This window comes from Dendrobates tinctorius, unplaced genomic scaffold, assembly GCF_039654945.1.
Source record: "Dendrobates tinctorius isolate UK_male_01 unplaced genomic scaffold, ASM3965494v1 ptg000016l, whole genome shotgun sequence".
NCBI classification, from domain to species: Eukaryota; Metazoa; Chordata; class Amphibia; order Anura; family Dendrobatidae; genus Dendrobates; species Dendrobates tinctorius.
This window is the reverse complement of record NW_027361684.1, coordinates 34,142,306-34,167,265: the sequence shown is the minus strand read 5'-3', so window position 1 is coordinate 34,167,265 and position 24,960 is coordinate 34,142,306. Positions and strand designations below refer to the sequence as shown.

At 41.6% G+C, this 24,960-nt stretch overlaps 1 protein-coding gene across 3 annotated transcripts in view; it reads left to right on the top strand.

Moving 5' to 3' along the window:
• Positions 1-20,876, top strand: part of SLC43A2 (solute carrier family 43 member 2) — an 80,265-nt gene extending 59,389 nt beyond the window's left edge. For all 3 annotated transcript variants that reach the window (XM_073565654.1, XM_073565656.1, XM_073565655.1), the window contains exons 6-14: positions 3,135-3,227; positions 4,360-4,493; positions 4,577-4,779; positions 7,596-7,742; positions 14,196-14,334; positions 15,521-15,653; positions 15,792-15,865; positions 17,612-17,735; positions 18,238-20,876. In XM_073565654.1, coding sequence (XP_073421755.1) covers positions 3,135-3,227; positions 4,360-4,493; positions 4,577-4,779; positions 7,596-7,742; positions 14,196-14,334; positions 15,521-15,653; positions 15,792-15,865; positions 17,612-17,735; positions 18,238-18,399 — 1,209 coding nt within the window. In that variant the 3' untranslated portion in view covers positions 18,400-20,876. The remainder of the gene's footprint in view (positions 1-3,134; positions 3,228-4,359; positions 4,494-4,576; positions 4,780-7,595; positions 7,743-14,195; positions 14,335-15,520; positions 15,654-15,791; positions 15,866-17,611; positions 17,736-18,237) is intronic.
• Positions 20,877-24,960: the final 4,084 nt, after the last annotated feature.

The following is a 24,960-nucleotide window of genomic DNA, read 5'->3' as shown; positions in this document are numbered from 1 at the left end:
CATGCACCCCATCCTCCCCCTCCCAGATAGACCCACCGCAGCCCCCACAGCTTGCAATGAAGTCCTAGGCTGTGTGCACAGGACCTGTGATGAAGTCACAGGAGGAGAGGCGTCAGGGGTCACATGATCAGGAGCCTCGTTGTCTACAGGACTCTGCTGTGCTGGTTGTCGTGATGCTGGATGAGGTAAAGTTTCTGTGTGGGGTTAGGAGGGGTTTACAGGGTGGATGTAGCAGAGCTGTGTGTGTACGGAGCGAAGATGTGTGTATATGGGGTGTGCAGAGCGGAGCTGTGTGTGTACGAGGTGTACGGAGCAGAGCCGTGTGTGTACGAGGTGTACAGAGCAGAGCCGCGTGTGTACGGAGCGGAGCCCTGTGTGTACGAGGTGTACGGAGCGGAGCCGTGTGTGTATGAGGTGTACGGAGCGGAGATGTGCATGTATTTTGGCATGGGGGCCCCATTTGAAAGTTCGTACCGGGGCCCATAACTTTGTAGTTACGCCACTGCATACAGGGGTGCATACAAGAGGTGCATACAAGAGGTGCATACAAGAGGTGCATACATAGGCATAGTGTCCATACAGTGTCTATTTATATTATTTTGTATTATTGTTAGCGGATAGCTAGACGAGACCTGGTTGAATGGCCACAATGGTCGTCAGACGTTATCCAAATGGACTTTCTTCCAGGGATCATACCAAAGATTAGGTACATTCAAGAAAACCATGCACAGCTGACAACATGATTATCATTCCACTTATATATAAACTATATTCCTACTTCTGCACCCCCTATATACAAGACCATAACTCATAGTTACTTATTAACAACTGTACGTGTGGAATTTATGACCAGTGGCTCCGTACTACCCATAGCCCGAGCACATTACACTACTGCTTGCTCCCATAATGTATGCAGCTCCACTGCACCTCAAGTAAAGACATTCCAGAGCGCCAGTTTGAGAGTCAGGAGGGTGGTGGACCCCACACAACGCTCACAGACTCCTCACCCCACAAATGGAATATCAACCTATGTGTCCACCACTATCATAACACGGTCCCTGGGTGCGCTCCTGGCACTACTAGTACACAGCTGGTTTTGCAACCTCTGTTTTTTTCACACTTTACACAAATGGTCACACCAAAAAATGCAATAGCAATCTGCTGTTTATTGTATTTTTTATGTGTTTTTTGGTGCGGATTTGACAGTATTTTTTATTGCATTTTTAATGCATGTAAAAACACAACTGCAATGTTACGTGTGGGTTTTTTTCAGGCTCCCCATCGAATTCTATAGGGGAAAAATGCAGCAAAAAAACACACAGTTCTGCAGAACTCGTAGGGCATACGTTTTCATGAAATCCCATCCACTTTTCTCAAACTGGTCAACGCAGCATATTTTATGCACAAAAAAAGAATGTGGCAAAAAATGCACTACATAGGAAAATGGCCTTACATGGCGGTCATTGAGAGAAATGGCCATCCGTGTGATACATGGTGGCGGCAGTCAGTCTGAGTTGGAGGTGCTCGTACTGTGTATCTCTCCAGTCTGGCTCGTAGACGGGGGCCATGATCGGGGATCCCCCTATATGATGTCCATAGTTGGGTGTATGGACAGTGGTTACCTTCATGTGACAACCCCCTTATCTAATACCGGATATATGTTCACTCATAAAGTGCTATAAGGGCATAATATATGATATTTTCCCAGACTTGACAGTCCAGTGTATGTGCACATGTTAAGTATTTGTAAAAACCATTTCTGCACAAAAACGTGTCTCTTGGCAGTTAAAAGATTGCATAAAAAACATGCATATTTGATGCATTTTTTTCCCATTCATTAGAGAAGGGCAAAAAATGCTACAAAAATGCTGAAAGAATTGACATGCTGTATGTATGAAACTGCTTCAAATCTGCAATGTAAAAAACCCCGGAAGGCTACACAGCCGAAACGCGCGTCGGGTCTCAGGTGTGCTGCAGCCCCAAAGCAGGTATTTAGCAACTATCTAATACAGAATCCAATATTGGATTGTGAGTTTAGAGATGTACTTAGGGTTAGTACATACAATTATTAATTTCCTTATGGTACCATTTGAATGAACGTTAGTGTAACAATTGGTTCTACTTACAATAACCCTTAGATATGGGAACTGTGGCACCACCTTGTGGTCTCCCACTTTTTAAATTTTTCTGTGTTTTTATTAGATTTTTGTATTGTTGAATAATAAAGATAGTATACTACCATATTCTTAGAATCTCTTGTATCTTCTGGTTCTTTGGTACAATTCTTTCTATATGATTGCAAGGTTAAAAAAAAAAAGCATTGTGTGCATGAAACTTCAGAAATCTCATTCACTTTGCTGGGACAGTAAAACGCCATGTGTTTTCACTCCAAAATCGCTGGAAAAACATAATGTATGAACAAACCCTTATCATGAAGAATCAGATTCACAGGCCAATAAAATATGATCTAGAAACTATAACAGCAATGTAATCTAACGTGTGCTCGTTACTCCCCCCATGAAAAACAGATAAATGGGGCATATATCTGCAGGTCTTGATCTGTGTCAGGTCATTACCGGTGGATCTCCATTGATTGAAGACCATGGCTTTACCCATTCATATGCCAGATCTCCTATCTATCGTTTAGTCCCTTGAAGAGTTTTGCGGTCAGCGATGAGGATACAGTTATTATGTGTGATACCACATTCACTAATATTGGCTCCTTTGAGAAGAAAAGTAATTAAACATGGCCGTGCTTGTATGTGTTATGTATCAATGTCATATCATTGGATCGGATACTTTCAGTATCTAGAGAAAAATCCTGCTGAAAACTGAGAAAGTCTTCTGCATTGTCAGGAAATAGCAGCGTTGCATATTATTCTGGTGTCATGCGGTGCGCTATACCCCAGGACAATACCCACATGATAAACTGCTGTCATTAAGACTACTCTGTAATCATTCATCTGTCACACAGAGGCAGATAGTATCTTTTAATTTCCGCTTTCGACAGATAAAATATAATAATTCCGTCTTACGGCTTTGTGAAGCCGTTGTGCTCTGCTGCTCCTGGTGAGGTTATGAAAGCGTTCATGGCTCCATATGGCCCCTTTAACTGTCTCACTTTCTTTTCACAGCTGCCCAACATGTTTGGCGACCTGCGCTCAACTTTTATTGCACTGATGATCGGGTCCTATGCTTCCTCTGCAGTCACCTTCCCCTTCATCAAGGTGAGGACTTGTTGTCGGAGACATAGTTGTCAGTAATTGAGAATTACATGTCCCAGAAGAAAAGTATACATTACATGCACTAGACTGGTTTTTCTCAGCAAGAATCATGTTTCCTGGGACCTTCCTCAGAATGAGCATTTGTGGCGATTAGTAACAAGAGGCATTAGGCCATATTCACACGGTCAGTATGTGGTCAGTATTTTACATCAGTATTTGTAAGCCAAAACCAGGAGAGGAACAATCAGAGGAAAAGTATAATAGAAACATGTCACCACTTCTGTATTTATCACCCACTCCTGGTTTGGGCTTACAAATACTGAGGTAAAATACTGAACGTGTGAATGTGGCCTAAATAGGTGAAAAATACAGCTATAATGTATGTTAGCACATGAACTCTCTGTAGGTCCATAGGCACTCCGCCATATAGTGCTCACAAAAGGCACTGTGTTCTCCTTTCGAGGCAAAGTTTCTAAGGAACGATTCCTCCTTAATACATGGAATAGCACATTCCACCATCTTTCACTTGTGGAATCTCATGGAATCCTAAAGAAAATGTGTAAAACTAGTGGCACATGGACCAACAATAGGCCCCATACCAGACCATGGTCTCATAGGACATTTGTAATAATCCGTGTATCATCCTCAAAGCTAATAGAACCAAGAGGCAACATAAAGGCACGATGATCTGGCATGCTGTGCAACGTGCGACTGGCTTGTCAGGCATACAATCCACTTAGGCTATGCACTGTTGCACAGGATTTGCGTTCAGGAGGTCCGTTCTAGTACACTTCATAGTAAATAAAGCAGAAAACTTACTTTAAAAAAATATTTTATTATATTCCGATATTTGTATCATTCAAGTTAACAGGGAAACATTACGTTTTCTTTTTCAAGCAGTTAAAAACAGAAGTGGGACAATATTGATTATAAAGTCTTGAATGGGCATAGCATGAACTTGCCATGACTCGCTTTAAGCTTCGGCGACAGGTTTACAAATAAAAAATGGAAATTATTTAATTGAACCATAAATTTTCCTTGTATTCAGAATAAAAAAAAACACAAACCAGAATTTTCTAGAATGGTGACTTTCTATCACAAGAATGTCAAATTGAATTCCTGCTTCTGTCTGCAGGTTATCTATGACCTTGGTGTGACTTTTATAACTATTCTGATTGTCTGGGCTGCTTGCGCCGGACTCGTTTTCTTCAACTGCTTCTTCAACTGGCCTCTAGAGCCATTCCCCGGACCAGAGGACATGGACTACACGTAAGGGCATCGCCGGTACTAACAAATCCCTGCCACCATGATACTACTCGGAGTCACGCTAACGCTGTTTGTTCTGTTCACAGTGTGAAGATAAAGTTCAGCTGGTTGGGATTTGACCACAAAATTACAGGGAAACAATTCTACAAACAAGTGACTACGGTGGGCCGACGGCTGAGTGTAGGGGGGTCCATGAAAAATCCCAAAGAGCTGTCAGCATTACAGGAAGGCAATAAACTGTGCCTGTCTACTGTGGATCTGGAAGTGAAATGCCAAGCTGACAATGCAGGTAAATGCTTAGTCTGACAGACCGACCATGCAAGGGACATCTAAGTGGCAACTTATTGGGAAAAAATAAATTCTATTTAATGGTTAATGGTTCGCATAGTTAATTTTCAGCCCCCTGGGGTCCCAGTTTCCTTCGCACTCCCAAAAAAAATCATACTGATAAATTAATTTGCAATTAGGTTAAAACCCACAACTATATTAGAAGCTTTGCAACTTACTTGCTATTATATATCCTCTCTACTCTCAAGAACGGGGAGAATTTTAATTTTATTGTTTACGGCTCATTGCCAAGGTTACCGCCATCTCTGCAGCCTGGCAGCAGTGGCCGTTGTCATAGTTTTTTTTTTTATCCTTATCCTCAGAGTCAGGATTAGAATGCCGGGTAACACCTCTGTATTTAACAGAGGATAGGCGATGTCACAGCTGACCCTGCTTCCTTCACATGACCTTTGCACAGGCTCATTACTCACTTTCATAAAAAGATAGGGTCAGGAGGTCTGATCATTGTAGCTATGTACATGTGTTATTTCCTGAAACAAACAGGAAGTTAGAGTCTAAAAAAAGCCCCAGTGGCCACTGTGAAAATTGCAAGATTCCTATTTTTTATTTGTAATACAGATTGTGATATAGGAAGAAAAATAAACACAACTTTGCCAAAAATGCACAATATATTAACACAAAACCTGATTAAAGAATGGGCCATTTTCCGATGATGGCTTCCCTGTAATAACAAGAGAGGTAAGTGATGCCTGGCAGCAGCTTTAGGTTTAGTGTCTCGTTAAAAGTTCTCCATAGACTTATTATCGTAGCCGAACAAGAAATGAAGTATCACATAAAGGACGGCAAAGAATGACACTGTAGAGCCATGTACCGTATCTTTCTATAGGCAGTCACACAGATGATGGAGGCGATCAGCGTCATATTGTTTCCCCAGACATCCCTTCTGCATTTATTACACGTAGTTAGACATTTGCTTTTCTGCTTCAAAGGAGCTCAGCCTCCCGTTAAATTAGATCAATAATTTCCTGTCCTGTAGTTTTATGTTCAGGGTATGAAGATGTAAATTGATTATGGCCTTTCTACAAATGCAGGATTCTTATCACAGTAGTTTGGTCGATATGACATTTGCTTTGCGGAATATATTTCAGTCTATTCAGAAGCTACAACCCACAATCTTCTACCGTACAAAGTTTAAGCCTTCCATGTTCTATTTCTAAAGCGCTTGATTACTCTTTGCTTGTACTCACTCTAAATGCCAACCTGTAGGAGTTTGTATTGTGGCTTAAAGCACCATTTCAGCTTTTTTCCAGCTGGAGTGGTGCCTCTAATCTAAAGTCCTTGCCTGTACCCTTATACTTACCTGCCACCACCGTGTTCACCTTTTAGTCCCGCGGAGCCATCTTGTGTCCACAACTTCTGAATGGTCAGAAGTCAGAAATAACGGGCACACGCTCTAATTGTAAGTCTGAGATCCAGAACGATGGTCTCATAGACTTCCATTGAAAAGTGATCCGGCAGGTCACAAACTGCTGGAGACCGACGGGAGCAGCGGCAATAAAAAAGGAAGACAGTGATGGGTAAGTGTAAGACTAGGGGCAGGGACCTGAGATTAGAAGCACCACTCCACCATAAAATAAAAAGAAATGCTGGAGTAGTGCTTTAAATTGGATCGGATGAAGTCTACAGCAAAGAAATCTGCACAAACCAGTACAGGGATTAAGATCAGTCGAAGAAGGCAGGAGCAATGCAGCACATCCAGCTGGTAAAATAAGTCATTTATTCAAATTCCATTAAAAACAAGTGGATCCATGCAAGAGCATTAACAACCGATGCGTTTCTGGTGCAATAAACGCCCCTAGTCATAGTATATGGTGAGTCCCTATCCTGCCACCTATTAAAAACAGAGGTTGCCCATTTATCTTAAATTATCTTACTTTAAGGAAGTTCGAGCACCTATCCATATCTTACCCCTTTAAAATGAATATAAACCCTTAAAAACAATGTTTGTAAATGTAAAATGGGTGCAAAATTCTGTGCTTATAAGTCTCGACATTACAGATGAATTATTCACTAACAGTGCTGTAAGTTTGCCATACTCTGGATGAAATGGACCCGCATTTGGTTGTGTGGGAGGTAAATTGCTCTCTTTTTGCTGGTACAAAGCTTTGAATTCGTTAGGCCAGTTTCACACTTCAGTTTTTTTACGTCAGTCAAAATCTGCCAGTTTTAGAAAAAAACGGATCCACCCCTTTTTTGGCGGATCCTTTTTTTCCCCCATAGACTTGTATTAGCGGCGGATTTTGACTGACTGTCGTCTCTCTCTCTCTCTTTTCCGGCCCTTTGCAACTTCGACGGATCCGTCCAAAAAAAAGGTCCGCTGACATCCGTTGGTTACAAAACGGAAACGGAGCTGTTTTTCTCATCTTTGGCGGATTTCAACTGATCACAAAAAACTGAAGTGTGAAACAGGCCTTACAAAGTGATAGTACTCTGGCTGCCTGCAGCCACCACTAGAGGGAGCTTAATCGCTTGCAGTGAACTATAAAGCAGTGAGGTTCTAAGATCCCTCTAGTGGTGGCTGCAGGCAGTCAGCGTTGTACCATCTAACACAATGCAGAGAATTTGACACTTTGTATGAAATAAATAGAGCTATAAAACTATATGATTAAATAAATCAACACAAAATGTGGTACTTTTGTCAGACATTCACATTAATTAAAATGCGTGCCATCTTGTTTTGTTCTAATGTGATACATAAGGCATTCTGTACCCATATAGTGGAAATAAGCAATGTGGTTTTGTGCTTCTTCCTTGCAGCAACTCCTTCTTTCATGAAGAGTGTTTTCAGCCCCATATTACTGCTGAGCCTTATTACAATGTGTGTCACCCAGCTACGTCTCATCTTCTACATGGGAGCCATGAACAACATACTGGAATTCTTGGTGGATGGGAGTTTGGAGACCGGTATGTGCTTCACTGCTACTATCTGCCATTAATTTGCAGAGTCACTGACACGCTGTATAGTCATTTTGAAAGAAAAACTTGTTGGTGTCCCTGACAGTACAAAACGAAGCATTACTGAGCACCATCGTCACATTTATTGGCACACGGGTCCATATATGTTGGAGAATGTTCTAAGACAGAACGCATAAAACTCTAGAACAGTCCTAGATGTCGGGGTTTCCTCCATCCATGAGGCCGTGGGGTTGTTATTTTCTGCTTGCTATGGTGTTCACACACAGCTAATGATTCATAGTAAAAGTATGTGTTGTCTCGCACCTGAATTATTCCCACGTCATCATTTAACATACAACTTTACCCTGAAGGAAACTGAGCACTGTCTTAGGCTTACACCTGTTTCATGTCTTCATCCTTTCCACGAAAGGACTGGGGTTACACGGCGACTTGGGGACGATACACGCTATCAGCCAGATATCACAGTATAGCACTTCTACATTGCATGAGAAGGCGGCAACCCTCAAGGTATTGCGAGAAGCAAGTGGTAAAAAATCCAAATGATTCTGACTTTTTACGACTTTCTTGTCTTGGTCACGGTACCTTGTTGTGACTGCATTCACTTGCAGATGAGAAAAAGTTGTAATCCGGCACTAAAAAATGGATTAAAAATCTATTTTATAGATATTCATTAAAATAAAATAAAAAATAGAGCATTTAAAAGAAAAGGGAGGTTAAGGGTGAGATCTGAAAGGTGTTTCTTTGGGATCCCTACCACTACCTCCTTCGTACATTCTCCCTTCTTTTTTTAAATGCGCTGTTTTTTATTTTAATGGATATTAATAAAATGGATTTTTAATAAATTTTTTGGTGCCGGATTACCACATTTTCTCAGCTACAATTAGCTATTGGGGACACCAGCCCCGAGATATCTGAGCATCAATTAGAAAATTGAAAAGTGCTTGTGAAAACAAGCAACTTTGTCATTTAATTCTTTTTAAAAAATCCTCCTTGTTCTTAAGGACTGAGAGATTTTTTAATGTTATAGTGTACATCTCGTTGCCTAGGTTACCGGTCACCTCTGCGGTCTCGGAGTGGCCACGGAGTGTGCAACCGCTGCTCTGAAGCTAAGCGGATGTCTGGATCTGGCCAACTTCAGGGCCCCTGTGCTTCTCCTGTGCTGCAATGGAAAAACAGTCTGAGTAATCACTCATTTTGGACCATCGGCGCTGCCATGACAGTGGTCCAGACTGTCAGTATTCAGGAGCACAGCAGCCCTAGTAACCTGGAGGCAGGGGAGTAGTTAATAGAAAGATCCATAGCCTTTCTGTGCTTATATACCTAGGGCCATGTTCATATAGTGCAGCTCAGTATAGATAGTGTTAAAATATATATATATTTTTAAAACACAATTTTTTTCGTACAACCCAATTGTCTGTGGTCCCTTTCAGTCATCATTAATATGGTGATGTATTATGGTCTGTTGTGTGGCTGCTAGACTGGGACATTATGTGGTCCTACTGATCGGAGCTCAGCACAGGGTTCTATGAGGATGACGGTTCCATCCGGTAGAACGTCCGTTATTACAAGCCTTATCACAGGCACATATTATATTACTGGCTGCGTCATGGGAACTCCGCCTTCCAGAAGAGCGAGCCCTCTCACATACATCCATGACCTTTACGGACAGCATTTCTCCCATCTGTCCATGTCTGATACACAGTACAGTAAGGAAGCGTCCATGATGCCACAGCGCCCTCCGATGTAGGAACTATTATTAACATGTGCTGTTTGCCTCCGTTACTCATCCCAGATTGCAAAATGATTTGTGGCAGAAGTTCAATGAGGGAAATCCAGTTTGAACCTGATCTATCAGGAACGATGAAACCAGAAGTGGAAAGTCATGTAATGAGACAGGCTGTCAGGCGTGCAAACATACGCATATAGATCAGACCTGGGCACATGAGACGAGGGCGCAGAGGAATCCATCAGAGCGGGCAGCGGCCAGACCTAATGACAGGGACTTCTGTCACTCACATATATAGGACCTTACTACAGATACATAGCAGATCCATAAGGATTCCTTATTTATTGCTTAATGTCCATCAGCAGAAGCTTCCATTATGGGTAGATTTCAGAAATTATCATTAAATTGTATCAAAAGATACATGTTATATACAGGTTTCCTTACGTTGCCTCCAAAAATCCCAGCAGGGCGACGTTAACCTGCGTATCTCTGGCTGTTGTGTTGCTGCCGCTCAGAACAAGCTGTGCCTGTTCTATCCAGAGAGCTCAGGTTTCCCAATATTGCCCTGGAGTGTTGGTGCGAGGAAAGACGTAATGTGTAAGGTCGCGCGAGGACAATGCATCCTGTGGGATCATGTTTTGGGAAATGACTTCACGAAACCAAAGCATGAAATGAGCACAGGGATAAAAACAAAGTGCGTATAAAGAGGGCATCTTTGGCCAGATGCCGGCAGCAATGGTGGGGCTTAGCTCCTGTACATCAGAGTAACGGGAAGGGAACGTGACTGCCCAAGTTACGCTTATGATGCTAATGACTAATCTAAGAAAAAGCCAAATAATAAGCCATTACCTGATAATGGGACTCTACGTGCCAAGCATGTACCCGAGTGGTGCCTGCACGGCACATAACATGTGACTCAGATCTACCTATCTGGACCCGACCTCCACCTTACTGACTGAGATCCCACAATGTCTGTCTGCTATCTCAGCCTTCTTCTCTGCTCGCCTTCTCAAGCTGAACATGGACAAAACAGAATTCATCATCTTTCCCCCATCTCACTCTACCCCTCCACCAGACCTATCCATCAATGTCAATGGCTGTTTTCTTTCCCCAGTCTCGCACGCTCGGTGCCTTGGGGTGATCTTCGACTCTGCATTCTCTTGCAAACCACATATCCAAGCCCTCGCCTCCTCCTGCCGCCTCAAACTCAAAAATATTTCCCGGATCCGATCATTCCTCAACCACGAAACCACAAAAACACTAGTGCATGCTCTTATCATCTCCCGTCTCGACTACTGCAGCCTCCCCTCTAGCACTCTGGCACCACTCCAGTCCATCCTACACACTGCTGCCCGACTAATCCACCTGTCTCTCCGCTACTCCCCAGCCTCCCCCCTATGCCAGGCCCTTCACTGGCTTCCTATTGCCCAGAGGCTCCAATTCAAAACCCTAACCATGACATACAAAGCCATCCACAACCTGTCTCCTCCATACATCTGTGATATGGTCTCCAGGTACCTAGCCGCACGCAACCTTCGATCATCTCAAGATCTCCTTCTCTACTCTCCCCTTATCTCTTCTTCCCACAACCGCATACAAGACTTCTCCCGTGCTTCCCCTTACTACTCTGGAACTCTCTGCCGCAACACATCAGACTCTCACCATCAATGGAAACCTTCAAGAAGAACCTGAAGACCCACCAGTTCGGACAAGCCTACAGCCTGCAATGATCCTCGGTCTACTGAACCACCGCTTGACATGCTCTACCCTCTCCTACTGTATCCTCACCCATCCCTGTAGACTGTGAGCCCTCGCGGGCAGGGTCCCCTCTCCTTATGTACTTGTGTGTCCCTTGTCTTACACATATTTATTATACTTGTCTATATTTCCCCTTTTCACATGTAAAGCGCCATGGAATAAATGGCGCTATATACATGCATAATAATAATAAATAATAATAATTTCCCCCCCCAGAATTGTAGCATTAGGGGTATTACCACAATAGAAATGTATCACCTGTCCACAGGATGGGTGATAGATGTATGATTGCGGGGGTCCTACTGAGCACTAGAATGCTGGTGGCAAGTCCCTGATCCTTTTCAATTCTGGGAATGAATGGAGCAACATGGTTGAGTATAAGCAATGTCACTCCATTTATTGTGTATCGGACTGGCAGAGATAGCTGAATACAGGGCAGTCCTATAGATTAGTGAGAAATATCTTATCGTTGGGGAAGCTACCCCAGGGACCCTCATTGATCAGTAAAATGGGGGTCCTAATGCAGTATCTCCTCAGTTCTTCCAGGAATGGCGTGGCATGCTTGTTTCTGCTCCATCATTGTCTATGGGACTGACGGAGATAGCGCAACCTTATCCTGTAGGTAGGTGGTAATAGTTTTATATCTTCATTCCACACTTTTGAAAGGTGGCAATAAAAAAAGTGGACAGGGGCTAGTAAGCGGAGGCATGGCCAACAAAACTTCGGCATGAGTCAGATCAGTTCTCTAGATAGACAAGTGTCCACTTACTGAGAACAATTTTTCAAACCTCGTATGACTGATTGATGAATTGTTCCTGAGTATCAGACGGTCATTTTTATCCTAATGATCACTGCTAGCATCTGGGAGCACTTTCCTTCTGGCCAGTTAGGGGCGCTGTTGTGGCCAGGGCCCTGCACTTGACAGCAATGCATGTTGCTAATGTAGATCTCTACAAGCTGATGATTTTAGAAGGTTAGAATGGTTGATGATACATGATGATTCTCTAGTTTCTTGGTGATCTTTGCAAACTGGCCAGATCCTCTCTGGGGACAAGGACTGACACGACCATTTCTGTACACGGCTCTGGACTATGTTGGCGCTATATATGTAGCGGGAAATAAATTAAGATAATACGACACAACTTTAGCATAGATAGGGCTATGCAGAGACAGATGCAATACAATATATAGCAAGGTAAATGCTATCAGTTCAGTTTTAATCAAATGAATGATATTTTTTGCAGCTGCACATTTCTACATTTCTAATTCCAGTATTTCACATTTTTCACTTCCCCTTCTGGGTAATAGACACGAAGTCAGCGTAGGCAAGCAAAAGATGTGGTGGTTTCCTTTTTCTCTGAGAGGCTGAAACCAGTTTCATGTCAGCGTATTCGTCATCCTTTGAACCATTCTATGTGTTTGCTGAAACCACTTTCTGCTGTCTGTGCTAACCCTTGTCCTCTTGTATTGCTTCCTCTGCTGTCACATGCTGCCTTGCTTTCCTCATACAGTGATGCACACGGGTAAGATTTGAGAAGTATATATATATATATACAGTATATATAACACCCCAGAAGGAGAACATAGTTCAGTCATTTTATGTTCTCTTTGCCATTGTTGCACCACATGAAACTGTGAATTTCTGATGTTCACCTTTTGGCTCCATGATCTGTGTGTAATTGCTCACATACAAGGTTATAAAGTGAGATGGTCAGTTACCGTCATGACTGTACAGATTGGTGAGAAATCCTGATGTTTGGTGCAAATAATCACTCCTAAAAGAGGTTAGAGAACAGAACCAAGTGAAACCCAACAAACATGATTGTATTCGTATCTTATAACTAAAATCCTCCGGGTGTTTAGTGGCCGGTAGGGATGAGCGGATCCATGGAGGGTCGGGTTCGACCAAACTTTAGTTCAAAGTTCGGCTCTGGTACCAGAACTGTACCCGAACTAGAACCTGAACCCCGTAGAAATCAATGAGGACCCAAACTTTGAAGCTGGAAAATGTTTTTTCTCTCTTTCTCTCTGTCTCACTCACTCTCTTTCTTTATTTCTTTCTCTCTCTTTCTTTCTCTCTCTCTCTTTTTCTTTCTCTCTCTTTTTCTTTCTTTCTCTCTCTCTCTCTCTTTCTCTCTCTCTCTCCTTCCTGAACTGTAAGACGGACTTCCAGGAGAAGTCCGTGTTCACAGTTCACCACTTGACACTAGGTGTCCGGTACGAACCCCGAACTTTACAGTTCGGATTTGCTCATCTGTAGTGGCCAGCAGTGGCTAAATAGTGGTTAAATAGTGTACAGAGCTGTGCTTTTATGATCCATACATCCAGCCGCTGCCTGGTGTGCAAAGGTCTGACCAGTGGGGGTGCTGAGTATCAGACCACCTTTCTGATATTGATCATCTGTCCTAACATTAGGTCATAAATATCATAGCATAATAGTAAGCTTTTACCTGTTTTCCATATGAATGTACACTAAAAGATCTTCTGATAAACCTCCTATAAAAATTTCTGTAAGTGCCATAGACTAGGAGTAGCCCGGGGCATTTTAGACCACCGCTCCCTTTATACTCTTCCTAGACCTGGTCTTGCAGATAGAGGTAAAAAGATGAAATGAAGAGGGTCCCAGCAGACATAGCCCTTATCCTGTGGATAGGTGGTAAATGCTTCTGGCTAGATTACCCTTGAAGAAGGTCTTCTCCACAATGGCAGACACGTGCAGTCTCATCCGGATTGTAATGCACTTTCTTGGAAGGACATTTGCTCCGTCTTTGATGCCTGGCAGAACGGTGTGAGGTCATTTTACCATCCTGTTAGCCAGCAGCTTTCTATTCCCTGTACTTTGTTCCTATACTTGTGATAGTCTTACCGTACTGCATGTCTTCTTTAATCACAATGCAATGATACTCAGATGAGTTATTACATATCTGGAACTAATAGCGGTGGTTTCTGTTTTACAGTCAGTCTGTACACCTCCATCTTTGGTGTGTTACAACTTCTGTGCCTGATGACAGCCCCTGTGATCGGCTACATTATGGACTGGAGGCTTAAAGACTGTGACGACGGCAGCGATGATGGAGAAGACAAGGACGCTGCTCCGTATGTCATCTTTTTCTTAATTGAACTTGAGATTTTAACATTTATTTTTATATCCAGAGTCACTACCACAGTCTTTGGTGTTTTAAGACCCCAACACTCCAACCTTCTTTTACAGCAAATGCAGAATAGTGTTTTCTTCTATGCTCTTTGCCTTAGGAGCAGAATGTGAAATGTATTATGTCATATGTCCTATTATATCATATGGGAATCCTAGATGCCCCCCATCTGATTTGGGTGATTACCCCCCCCCCCCCCCCCCCCGATCACCCAATTCAGACTCCCCTCTATGAGACGGAAGGGAGAGTTGTTCTATGCTGTCAACCTCATGAGAATCAAAGGCTGTCACATGAAGACAAACCCTACAGACGTGTCCTATTTATAAGGAGGGTTGTAATAGAGAGGGGAGTCATCCATTTGTGACACCTCTGTAGGTGACAGAGGAGAGAGAGACGCTCTATAATAGCTTCTCCTTTTCATTCTGGAATTAAAAAGAAACTAATTTTAATTCTTTTTCATAAATCAATAGTACATGTGAAAATAAAAAAAAAACTTTGTAATATACCTTATCAGAGAAATTTGCTTCTTTCGCCTCTTAAACTGATCATTCATTCTCAAAATTCTAAATTCATAAGTAAAGTCTGTGTTGAGTGAATATAGATTTTCCCATTACTGAGATAGGAGACAGCAGTTGGTGCTTATAAAGTTCTGTGGAGAACTGTAACTGTCATTTGAGGAGAACTTGCAGCAGAATGTCTGCGTTTTTTGGGGGTCTCGTTCCTCCTAACTTCTCCATAGAATTTTAAAATCACCAACTGTCATCTTCTATCTCATTAATGGAGAAATCTGTCATCACAGAATACAGATTTAGAGATTTTACCCATGAATTGAGTGTGATAAATTAGTCTAGAAAGAAGCAGATTGCTTTGGTAAGATATATCACGCAGTTTCTTCGTTTCATGTGTGCTATTGAATTATGAAATAAAAATTAAAATGACGGCTACTATTTAACTCGTCACTGGGTTACAGGATCAAGTATCGTATTTTACCTTTTATGTTGTATGATGCTTGGATGACCGCGACTTCCATTGGTAAAATCAGTTGCTGCCGCATTCGGAAAGGGGTTGTCTCTGATGTTCACATTTTAATCTTCAATCTTATTTCTTAATGCATTCATTTATTTATGCAGAGATGCAAAGAAAAAGAAAAAACCAGATCGTCAGATTCAGAAGATCACAAATGCCACAAGAGCTTTTGCTTGTACCAACTTTTTGTTAGTGGGATTTGGGATCACATGTCTCATCCCTAACCTGCCATTACAGGTATGATAAAGTTCCTCCGGAGTTTCTGTTGCCCGTGTTATACTCATTGTCTCATCGCCACTTCAGAATAAATGATTGTTGTTTTCTACTGTTGTTTTTACAATTGTGATAACATCCATATTATTTTTGCTTCTACAGATTCTGTCATTTATTTTGCACACAATAGTGAGAGGATTCATCCATTCTGCTGTTGGAGGGCTCTACGCTGCTGTGTAAGTGCCCGCAAAACAGTTGACTACATTTTGGTTTTAAAGACCTTTGGCTCGATCTCCAGCCATGGTGATGTGATAGATGAACGCTCTGTAGGATGATCGATCTTGTGCAAACTTAGGTACAGAAGGTCCACAAGGGTGTCCTGCGCCATTATCTTGATAGTATCAAGCCATTGGGTAGCTCGTCTTCCCCTTCGCCTTGTTCCTTCTATTCTTCTGACTGATGTCCTTCTCCAGTGATGGCTCTCTTTGTATGATGTCCAAAGTAGGCAAGTTGTAGCTTGGTGATCCTTGCTTCGAGTGTCTGGCTTGATTTGTTCCAAAATTGATTTTTTTTTTTAGTTTACCTGTACTTTATTTAAAAGAAATGTTTCATCAAAATAGAACTAATATTTAAAGGGGTCGTCCACTACTCGGACAAACCCTTCTCATTTACAGTATTACCCCACATAGAATACAAACACCGTATATTCACCTCTGGTGCTGGTAACGTCATCATCGGGTCTCCTGGGGCTCGCGTCACATTATGCGATTCAATATCGGCCAAAAGAAGTGAAGTGGCTCATAAGTGGCCGATGATTGGCTGCAGGGTTTACGCGAGCGTTACGTGAGCTCCGGGAGCCAAGAAGGTGAGTACAGTGTGTTTTTATCCTACGTGGGGAAATGTTGTAATTGAGAAGGGGTTGTCTGAGAAGTGTACAACCTTTTTAGATCCGTTTTTTTAAAACCTTGGATAATGCATTTCTTTTTTATACTTTCCACAATCTTTAATAAAGAAAATTCTGAAATCTTGGATTTCTCACAATGGACACTAGGCCTAATATTAGACTCCTACTTCCTGTTCTTTTCAGCGGTCTCAGAGATGTAAGCAGCCGGAGACTGGCTTTGACACATTGACTTGTATAGAAGTATTTTCTTGGTATGATCAGCTTGGAATAAAGGTCATTATGCAGGAAGGGGGAGGAGGGGAGCTGTGAGTTATTGTGAATGGTGACTTCTGTTTTATCTACTGTATATAGAAATGTTACCTTTCATTGATATCCTGTCTGTGATGATAATGCAAGTGCTGAAAAGTCTTCAGTACAGAAAAGGAAGTGTGAGTCTAGAATTAGGCCTAGTGGCCAGTGTGATAGTGGAAAGATTTCTGAGATTTTTGTGGATGAAGATAGTGATAGGAAAATTGGGAAACAATTATATATATTAATTTGAATTTCTTTTCTCCAATTTTCCTATCACTATACTTCTTCATTCTAATTTATCAACACTGATTTCAGCTGAAAAGTCTGTAAAATGGACAGTTCAGTAATCAATAAGCCGTATACTGTATGTAGATAACAATACATTTTACAACAAGGAAAACAATGACACATAAGAGCTAACTGGTATATCAACCTTCAGCAATCCCAAATAGTCTCGCCTCATTGGTGCCGCTTATAAGCCTGTGGCATTACAGACGTTGTATACAACCTATTACTACGCTGAAGACTATTGACATTTACCAAAGTAACATGGCTGTAAATTGTGTGACAGAGGCGACAAGGCCAGCTATTTGCACATTCCTATAGAGTTAGTGGTTTCATCCGTCACACTCCAATGTAGCGTCTGACAGTAACCTCACCAAGCCAGTTAACGGGCTCTGTACCCGACTGGTCTCATGTGCTAGGTGCCGCATATACAAATATGTTAACTTATGTTTCAGAGGACATATAGTTACTTAATTGTAGGTATTTTTGCCTATTTTTGCAGATATCCATCTTCACATTTTGGCAGTTTGACAGGACTTCAGTCTCTTATCAGCGCTCTCTTTGCACTTCTTCAGCAACCACTCTTCTTGGCTATGACGGGACCCCTGAAAGGAGATCCTCTTTGGGTAAGGACTAATTTATCCAATAATTCATAATATTATATATGCTTGATATCCAGTGTCGGATTGGGATGCCAAGAGCCCACCAGATACCAACTCCGGGGCCCCACTTTTCAGCTACATGCAAATACGACATTATCTTCAATTACAAAATTATATAACAATGAACTGGGTAGATTGTTAAATGAATAAGATGCTACCTTGGTCTGTACATAGTGATTCAATATATTGTGCCACGTACTGATCATATAGGAGGGTGATGGCCAGTCCTGCACTGAGGCCCACCGGAGGATTCTCCCGTTCTCCTGTCGGCCAGTCCAAGCCTGTTGATATGTATGGGTCCAGAAAAACATGGAAAATCTGCCCATCAGATACTGAGAATTGTACTTATCCTAGGCACCTAGGCTGATACTGGTTTAAGTCATCTGATCTAATGTGATAGTTGTTGCATCACATCTGTCCCTTTTACCTCACTGACTCATACTTTGGTTTCTCGCTGCAATGACAGGTTAATGTCGGACTGCTGGTAGTGAGCATGTTCGGGTTCTGCCTCCCACTCTACCTCATCTTTTTCAAGCGGAGCCTGGAACGCCAGAGGAAACAGAAGATGGAAGACTCTAAACTGTATCTGAAAATAAACGGCACCCCTGATCATGAAGCCTTTGTTTAAGTGACATCAGGTAGATGCTAGGGGCCGGATAATCACAATGCTCCTTTCCACTCGATCTCTGGAAAGGTATCACTCCAGCATAAAAAGTCACCATCTTAGAACATATCTCCAATTCCAGCATCCCAACCACCGGTGAACCAGCCTTCTCCTCAGAACAGGAGGCTGAATCTCTTCATCATAGAAATCCAATAAATCCTACTGCGAAAGAAAATCCAAAGTTGATCCTGTATCTTGGGGAATGAGGCGGATGTGAATTAATTTGAGTGATTGGACTGGAGATTCTTCCTCTGTGGTGACTCTTGGTGACTTGAGATCGCTGTAGTAAGTTGCCATAAGGCTGGAGATTATCCCCTGCTGTCTGGAATGATTTTCCTGGGTGCTCAGCAGAGTGGTAGCAGGATTTATCATTCTACCCAAGATTACTTCTACGATGATCCAGTTAGCATGATCTCCGGCTCTGATGATGCCTGTTGTGCAACTGGCAAAACCAGATAAACTAGATTCTTAGGGCATTCTCCAGTGGGTATTGTGAAAGCCAAGCCTTGTCAGCAGGAAGCACAGCCGCGAATTTCCGCACCCTTGAGGAGTTCGTCCCTGTCCTGCAGCATGATGCCTGTGGTTTGATTTTTTTTGGTGCATTACGATGGAGAATATGCACCTGTTCCTTGAACTTTCTCTTTCTCTGCACTAATGGAACTTGCTGCTTTCCACATATAGTTATAGTAGACAAAGGCAGGCATATCACTTTAAAAGGGATAACGCATCCATCCTCTATGTCCATATAGGTGATGATATATATGTGATGCATATATAATTGTTGTGCCATAATACCTTTATACCTGGCGAATGCTCACAAGCCAGGAATTGATGATCTGTGACCCCCCCTAGTCGTTACTGCATCCCTTTTACCATGAAGCTGGGGTGCAGCATTCAGGGCTGTGTCACTGATATCTAGTCTGTGTTCTAAGCAATACCTATGTCTATTTCTTCTTTTTTAGTTTTTCTTTCTTTTTTTTTTTTATATAAATTACTAATATGATGTTTTATGTTCCTTGCATGATATATTTAGGTATTTTTTATATTTGAGACATAGAATTGTCTGTGTGAAGTGCTTTCTGATGAATGGAGCTGGAGATACTCCTTGTCACAAAACCTTTTATCCTCGACAACCAAATAAGTAAGGTGAAGCAGAAAGCCGATGTCTACCCTCCCTTCGTTGATTTTTTTATTTCCTTCTTATAATCACTCCAGCTAATCTTATTGACGTGTGCTACATTTTCTTGTCTTTTTTTCCATCAATCATTTCGTTCTCAAAATTTTTATATGTCTCCTCGTTCTCGATAGTTTCTGATTATATTTGTGTGATATTATATTCAGATTTCTGATATTTTGGGGGACATTTATGAGAACTGCAAACAAATACGGGGTTTTATTTTGCAAACCACTAGAAGGTGATAACATCTGCTCGGTTGCTCATTACATCATCTCCTCTTGTAATACTTACATACTGGGTGTACGATTTCATAGGTGCCCTCCAATATATTGGGAGATCTGCCGTTACCTCACTCCAGTGCACCCTTCTGTAAGACTTCAGTGTAACTCTCCGGTCACCCCAATATACCGGTTGTTGTGCAGAACAGGGTGTATAAGACATGATTACTGTCAGGTCTACTAGTGATTTGTTGCACTCAAAGTATATCGATTATGTTAGCATTTCCTTTATTCAATATGTTCATTTTTTTTTCTAGATTAATATAAACTTTCCAAAACAAAACACATCTACAAACACTGTGTTGTAATGGAGGCTAGCCTAAAAGTCCCAAGAGGCTCCTTCATCACGTGATAAACATTTGACACCGTTATTAGGTAAAGATTAAAAATCAGATCATTCTAAGGTGAATCAGTATTTTGGCTATCTGAACTATAAAGAGAAGACCCAGTTAGTATATTGTCATGCACTTGTCACCTACATGCACTAATTATATATAAGATCATGAAATAAAATGAGGAATCAGCGTTGTAGAGGCCGGACTTACCTCTGTAAGTAGGTAACAGGTGCATTTTAGTATCTTCTCATGTTCCTTTTTTCTAGCGCTGTCAAATCAAGTAAATGGAAGAAAGTTTTAGTTGAACTCGATGAGTGAAACCACAGGGAAGCACCAGTATTTTTCCTAAACTGCAGTCATAATGGCGGGGACTATAGAGCGCAAAAGCAATACACCATTTTCTCCCAATGTCTAGTGCTGAGCTGGCCTTCAGGAGAAGACATCTTGATATTCCATCTCTATATGGAAGCAGTAAGGCCGATGCTGTGCAACCTTGAGCAAATCACTGTATCTCTCAGTGCCTCAGGTGCAAAAAAAGATTGTAAGCTCCCATGAGTGGGTATTTATTGTGCCTGTACTATCTACATACAGTGCTTGTTGTTACTATAAAAAATAATAAAAATAAAAAAAATAAACCCTTTTTATAACGAATTGCTTCTCAAGACTCTTGCATTATATTTTTCTGTGCTTGCAATATGTGTGTTAGGTGTGGAGCATGTGATGTACAGGGAATTTGTAAGATTGTGGTTCAGTGTTTTTTTAACGGAGTCTATCAGCAGGTTTTTGTAGGCTGAGAACCTGATGTTTCACTTACTAGGCTGTGCGTTGTTGTTTCAATAAAATCAGTGTTTTATCAGCAGAAGATTATCACTACAGTCTCTACTACTACTTGTGACTCCTAGTCATCCTGCTTTGTTCAACCCCGTCCCACCACTGATTAGCAGATTTTCTGTCAATGTACAGTGTACGAAGAAAGCTGCCAATTAGGGGTGTGGGCGGGGTTATACAGGGCTCAGTATTCAGGGCTCTGCTAGATCTACAGAAGAGAAAGCAACAATTTTATCAAAACTGCTGCACCCAGTAAACTAAGTGACACATTACTGGAATCAGGGTCTCAGATCCTACATCATGCTGCTGTCAGATTACAAAGCATAAACCTGCTTACAAATTCAATTTAAGAAATCACAGACAAAATTTGATTGAGCAAGAATGTTATTTTCCTTTGTTTAAACAACAATGTGACACACGGGTACAGAAGCTACGCATCAGGTTGCACTATGTCACACACGAGTATAGAATCTACACATCGGGTTGCACTATTATGCCTGACGGATGCTATTATACTTCACGTGATAATTTTGACATCTGAAGGGAACTTGTTTGAATAATTAAACAGGACAGTCCCTTCTCTTCCAGACCTTCCTTCGAAGAGATGTTTTTTCAACCAACACCACATAAATTTATCATTCAGATTGTAAAACAAAAGGACTGAACTCCCCAGACCGTCTCACTGGCCACATGGCAGCCATCTTCCACTGCAAACTGGTCACCAACCCTTCCCAGGGTAACATCCCACATAGTTCCTATTAGGTCCAGAGAAAACCTTTCCAGATCCAGTACCTTCCACAACCCTATGCTTATTGACTCTCTCAAGCTGATGTCTTTCTTAAATCCTAAGATGAGTCCTCAGAACGGACTCTTCTCAGGGCTGACAGCATTCCCAACCCACACCATTTCAGAAACGGACTACTCAGAGCCATGCAAGCAGTCCCTTACCGCAGCTAGACTCCCCCAGCCCTCTAATGGCAATGGTTCTCAGCTCACTGGCTACCCTAATGACTTTCTCCAAGCATTGCTCAGCAATGTCTACATGGTATGGTCCATATGGCATCTTCCAAGGATCCTTGTCATTTATTGGTCTCCAGCTCACTGCCTCTTTTCTTTCTATAAACAAGCTTCCCAGCCATGGTTCCTGATGAGCAAGCTGGTCATCCTCCAGCTCACTGATGTATCACCAATGGCTAGCCTGGGCATAACAGGTCCAGTCACTGGTCTTGTAGTCACCACACTGAGGACCATCTGCACTCTCTGATTGCCAAACCATTCCTTTTATCCTTCTTTCTGTCTCTCCTATCCTCTGTGGCACAGTGTTTAACAATGCTGACAGCCAGTACACCATTAGTCCCACCAGGTCATATTGGCGCCACCATATAGGGCAACGCACCATATCATGAAACCAGGGACGTCTCAGAAAATAATTTCTGGAGCTACAAATATCCACACACATTAGAGCTTAGCATAAAGCCGACTGCTAAAAGCCATATAACTCCGCTGAAGTCAGCAGATCAAATCAAACCTATTCATTTTCCACCAGATGTCGGCCAGAATCACCAGAACTTTGCTATGAGACTAAATAATGTGTTGCTTTGAAATTCATTGCAATGTATTTGGGGGCCATGAACAATTATATATTCACTGCTGGAGGCCTTAACGCATTTAGCCTATTGCATTTCAAGGCCAGATTCTGTGTATTTACTACACTTCAGTGTTATTGTATCCATTGTAGAATTACACGGACCACATTGTCCTGTGGATCCTTCACTATTGCCCAAAAGCCCCAGCAGCTTATGACCACCGGCCAGGAAACATGATGCACTGTCTTTATAAAATGCAACATCAATGAGACCCAGTACACAAAAAAGTGTCTGCATCAAGTCTAAAGACCCCATCCATATTAAATAGCGGTTAGCCGACATCTATCTTACCCAACTCCACCATACAAAAGAAGGTTCTGGGAGTTCATGTGCTTCCAAGGGAGAAAGTAGAGATCTGCTGCCAAAGGGCCCTGAAAGCAGCTTATCTCCTGAATGATAAAATTGTCAAACTGCCCAATCCTTATCTCCCCCAACATCATCAGTCAAGGCAATCGAAAGGTCCCTATCCATATTAGACTGTCGGCCGATCCACCAATATCAGCTGGTTTGGATGACTTTAGCTTAATATATGGGGGCCCTTAATTTTTAGATATACCATTACTTCACATGCAAATAATTGACAATGCTGGATATCGCAAGGAGAGAAAATACGAGAAAAAAAAGCATTATTAAAATTGATGATGGGAAAAAAATGGCGGAGAAATGGGCAAAGAAGCCAAGATCTAATGGATCAGAACACATGATCCTTATGAGAGTAGATGACTACCAGTTGGTGATATAGCAAAATGGCGGAATCAAAGAGACATGTGGAACCGCATATGGTCTATAGACTTTAAATGATATAATAGCTGTAAATCTGATATGATCTGGCAACAAGGTAGTCGCCTGTATACAGTCTCCTGGCTGTCAATTGAGCTGTGTGAAAACAACATAGCACTAGTGGTCAGATGAATATGTAACTTTGTGACCATTGCAGATTTGATCATATATACCTGCAAGTATATATTAGTGGAGAATCTGAATGTGTGATTCCCCAGCAGTGATCTGATTGTGAGATTACACTGCAGAATAGATGATGATTCCTTAGTGATAAAATCATCTATGTATCACTAATGCCAATGAGCTTTAATGCGATTTAATATAGATCTGAGTACGCTAAAATAGTAATCTGCTATATTTCAGTACATGTTAAAATAGTGGACCCAAAGGTGAGCCCTAAGCTCTATTAACCCCTTCACCCCCAAGAGTGGTTTGCACGTTCATGACCGGGCCAATTTTTACAATTCTGACCACTGTACCTTTATGAGGTCATAACTCTGGAACGCTTCTATGGATCCTGGTGATTCTGACATTGTTTTCTCGTGACATATTGTACTTCATGTTAGTGGTAAAATTTCATTCAAATAACTTGCGTTTATTTGTGAAAAAAATGGAAATTTGGCAAAAATTTTGAAAATTTCGCAATTTTCCAACTTTGAATTTTTATGCCCTTAAATCACAGAGATACGGCACACAAAAAACTTGATAACTAACATTTCCCACATGTTTACTTTACATCAGCACAATTTTGGAACCAAAATTTTTTTTTGTTAGGAAGTTATAAGGGTTAAAAGTTGACCAGCGATTTCTCATTTTTACAACACCATTTTATTTTTAGGACCACATCACATTTGAAGCCACTTTGAGGGGTCTATATGATAGAAAATACCCAAAAGTGACACCATTCTAAACACTGCACCCCTTAAGGTGCTCAAAACCACATTCAAGAAGTTTATTAACCCTTTAGGTGCGTCACAGGAATTTTTTTGAATATTTAAAAAAAAATGAACATCTAACTTTTTTTCACAAAAAAAATACTTCAGGTTCAATTTTTTTTATTTTACCAAGGGTAACAGGAGAAATTGGACTGCAAAAGTTATTGTGCAATTTGTCCTGAGTACGCTGATACCTGATTTGTGAGGGGGAACGACTGTTTCGGCGCATGGCAGAGCTCAGAATGGAAGGAGCGCCGTTTGACTTTTTCAATGCAAAATTGGCTGGAATTCAGATCGGACGCCATGTCACGTTTGGAGAGTCCCTGATGTACCTAAACAGTGGAAACCCCCTACAAGTGACCCCATTTTGGAAACTAGACCCCCCAAGGAACTTATCTAGATATGTGGTGAGAACTTTGAACCCACAAGGGCTTTACAGAAGTTTATAACGTACAGCGGTACAATTAAAAAATCATATTTTTTCCACAAAAATGATCTTTTCACCCCAATTTTTATTTTCCCAAGGGTAACAGGACCCTAAAAGTT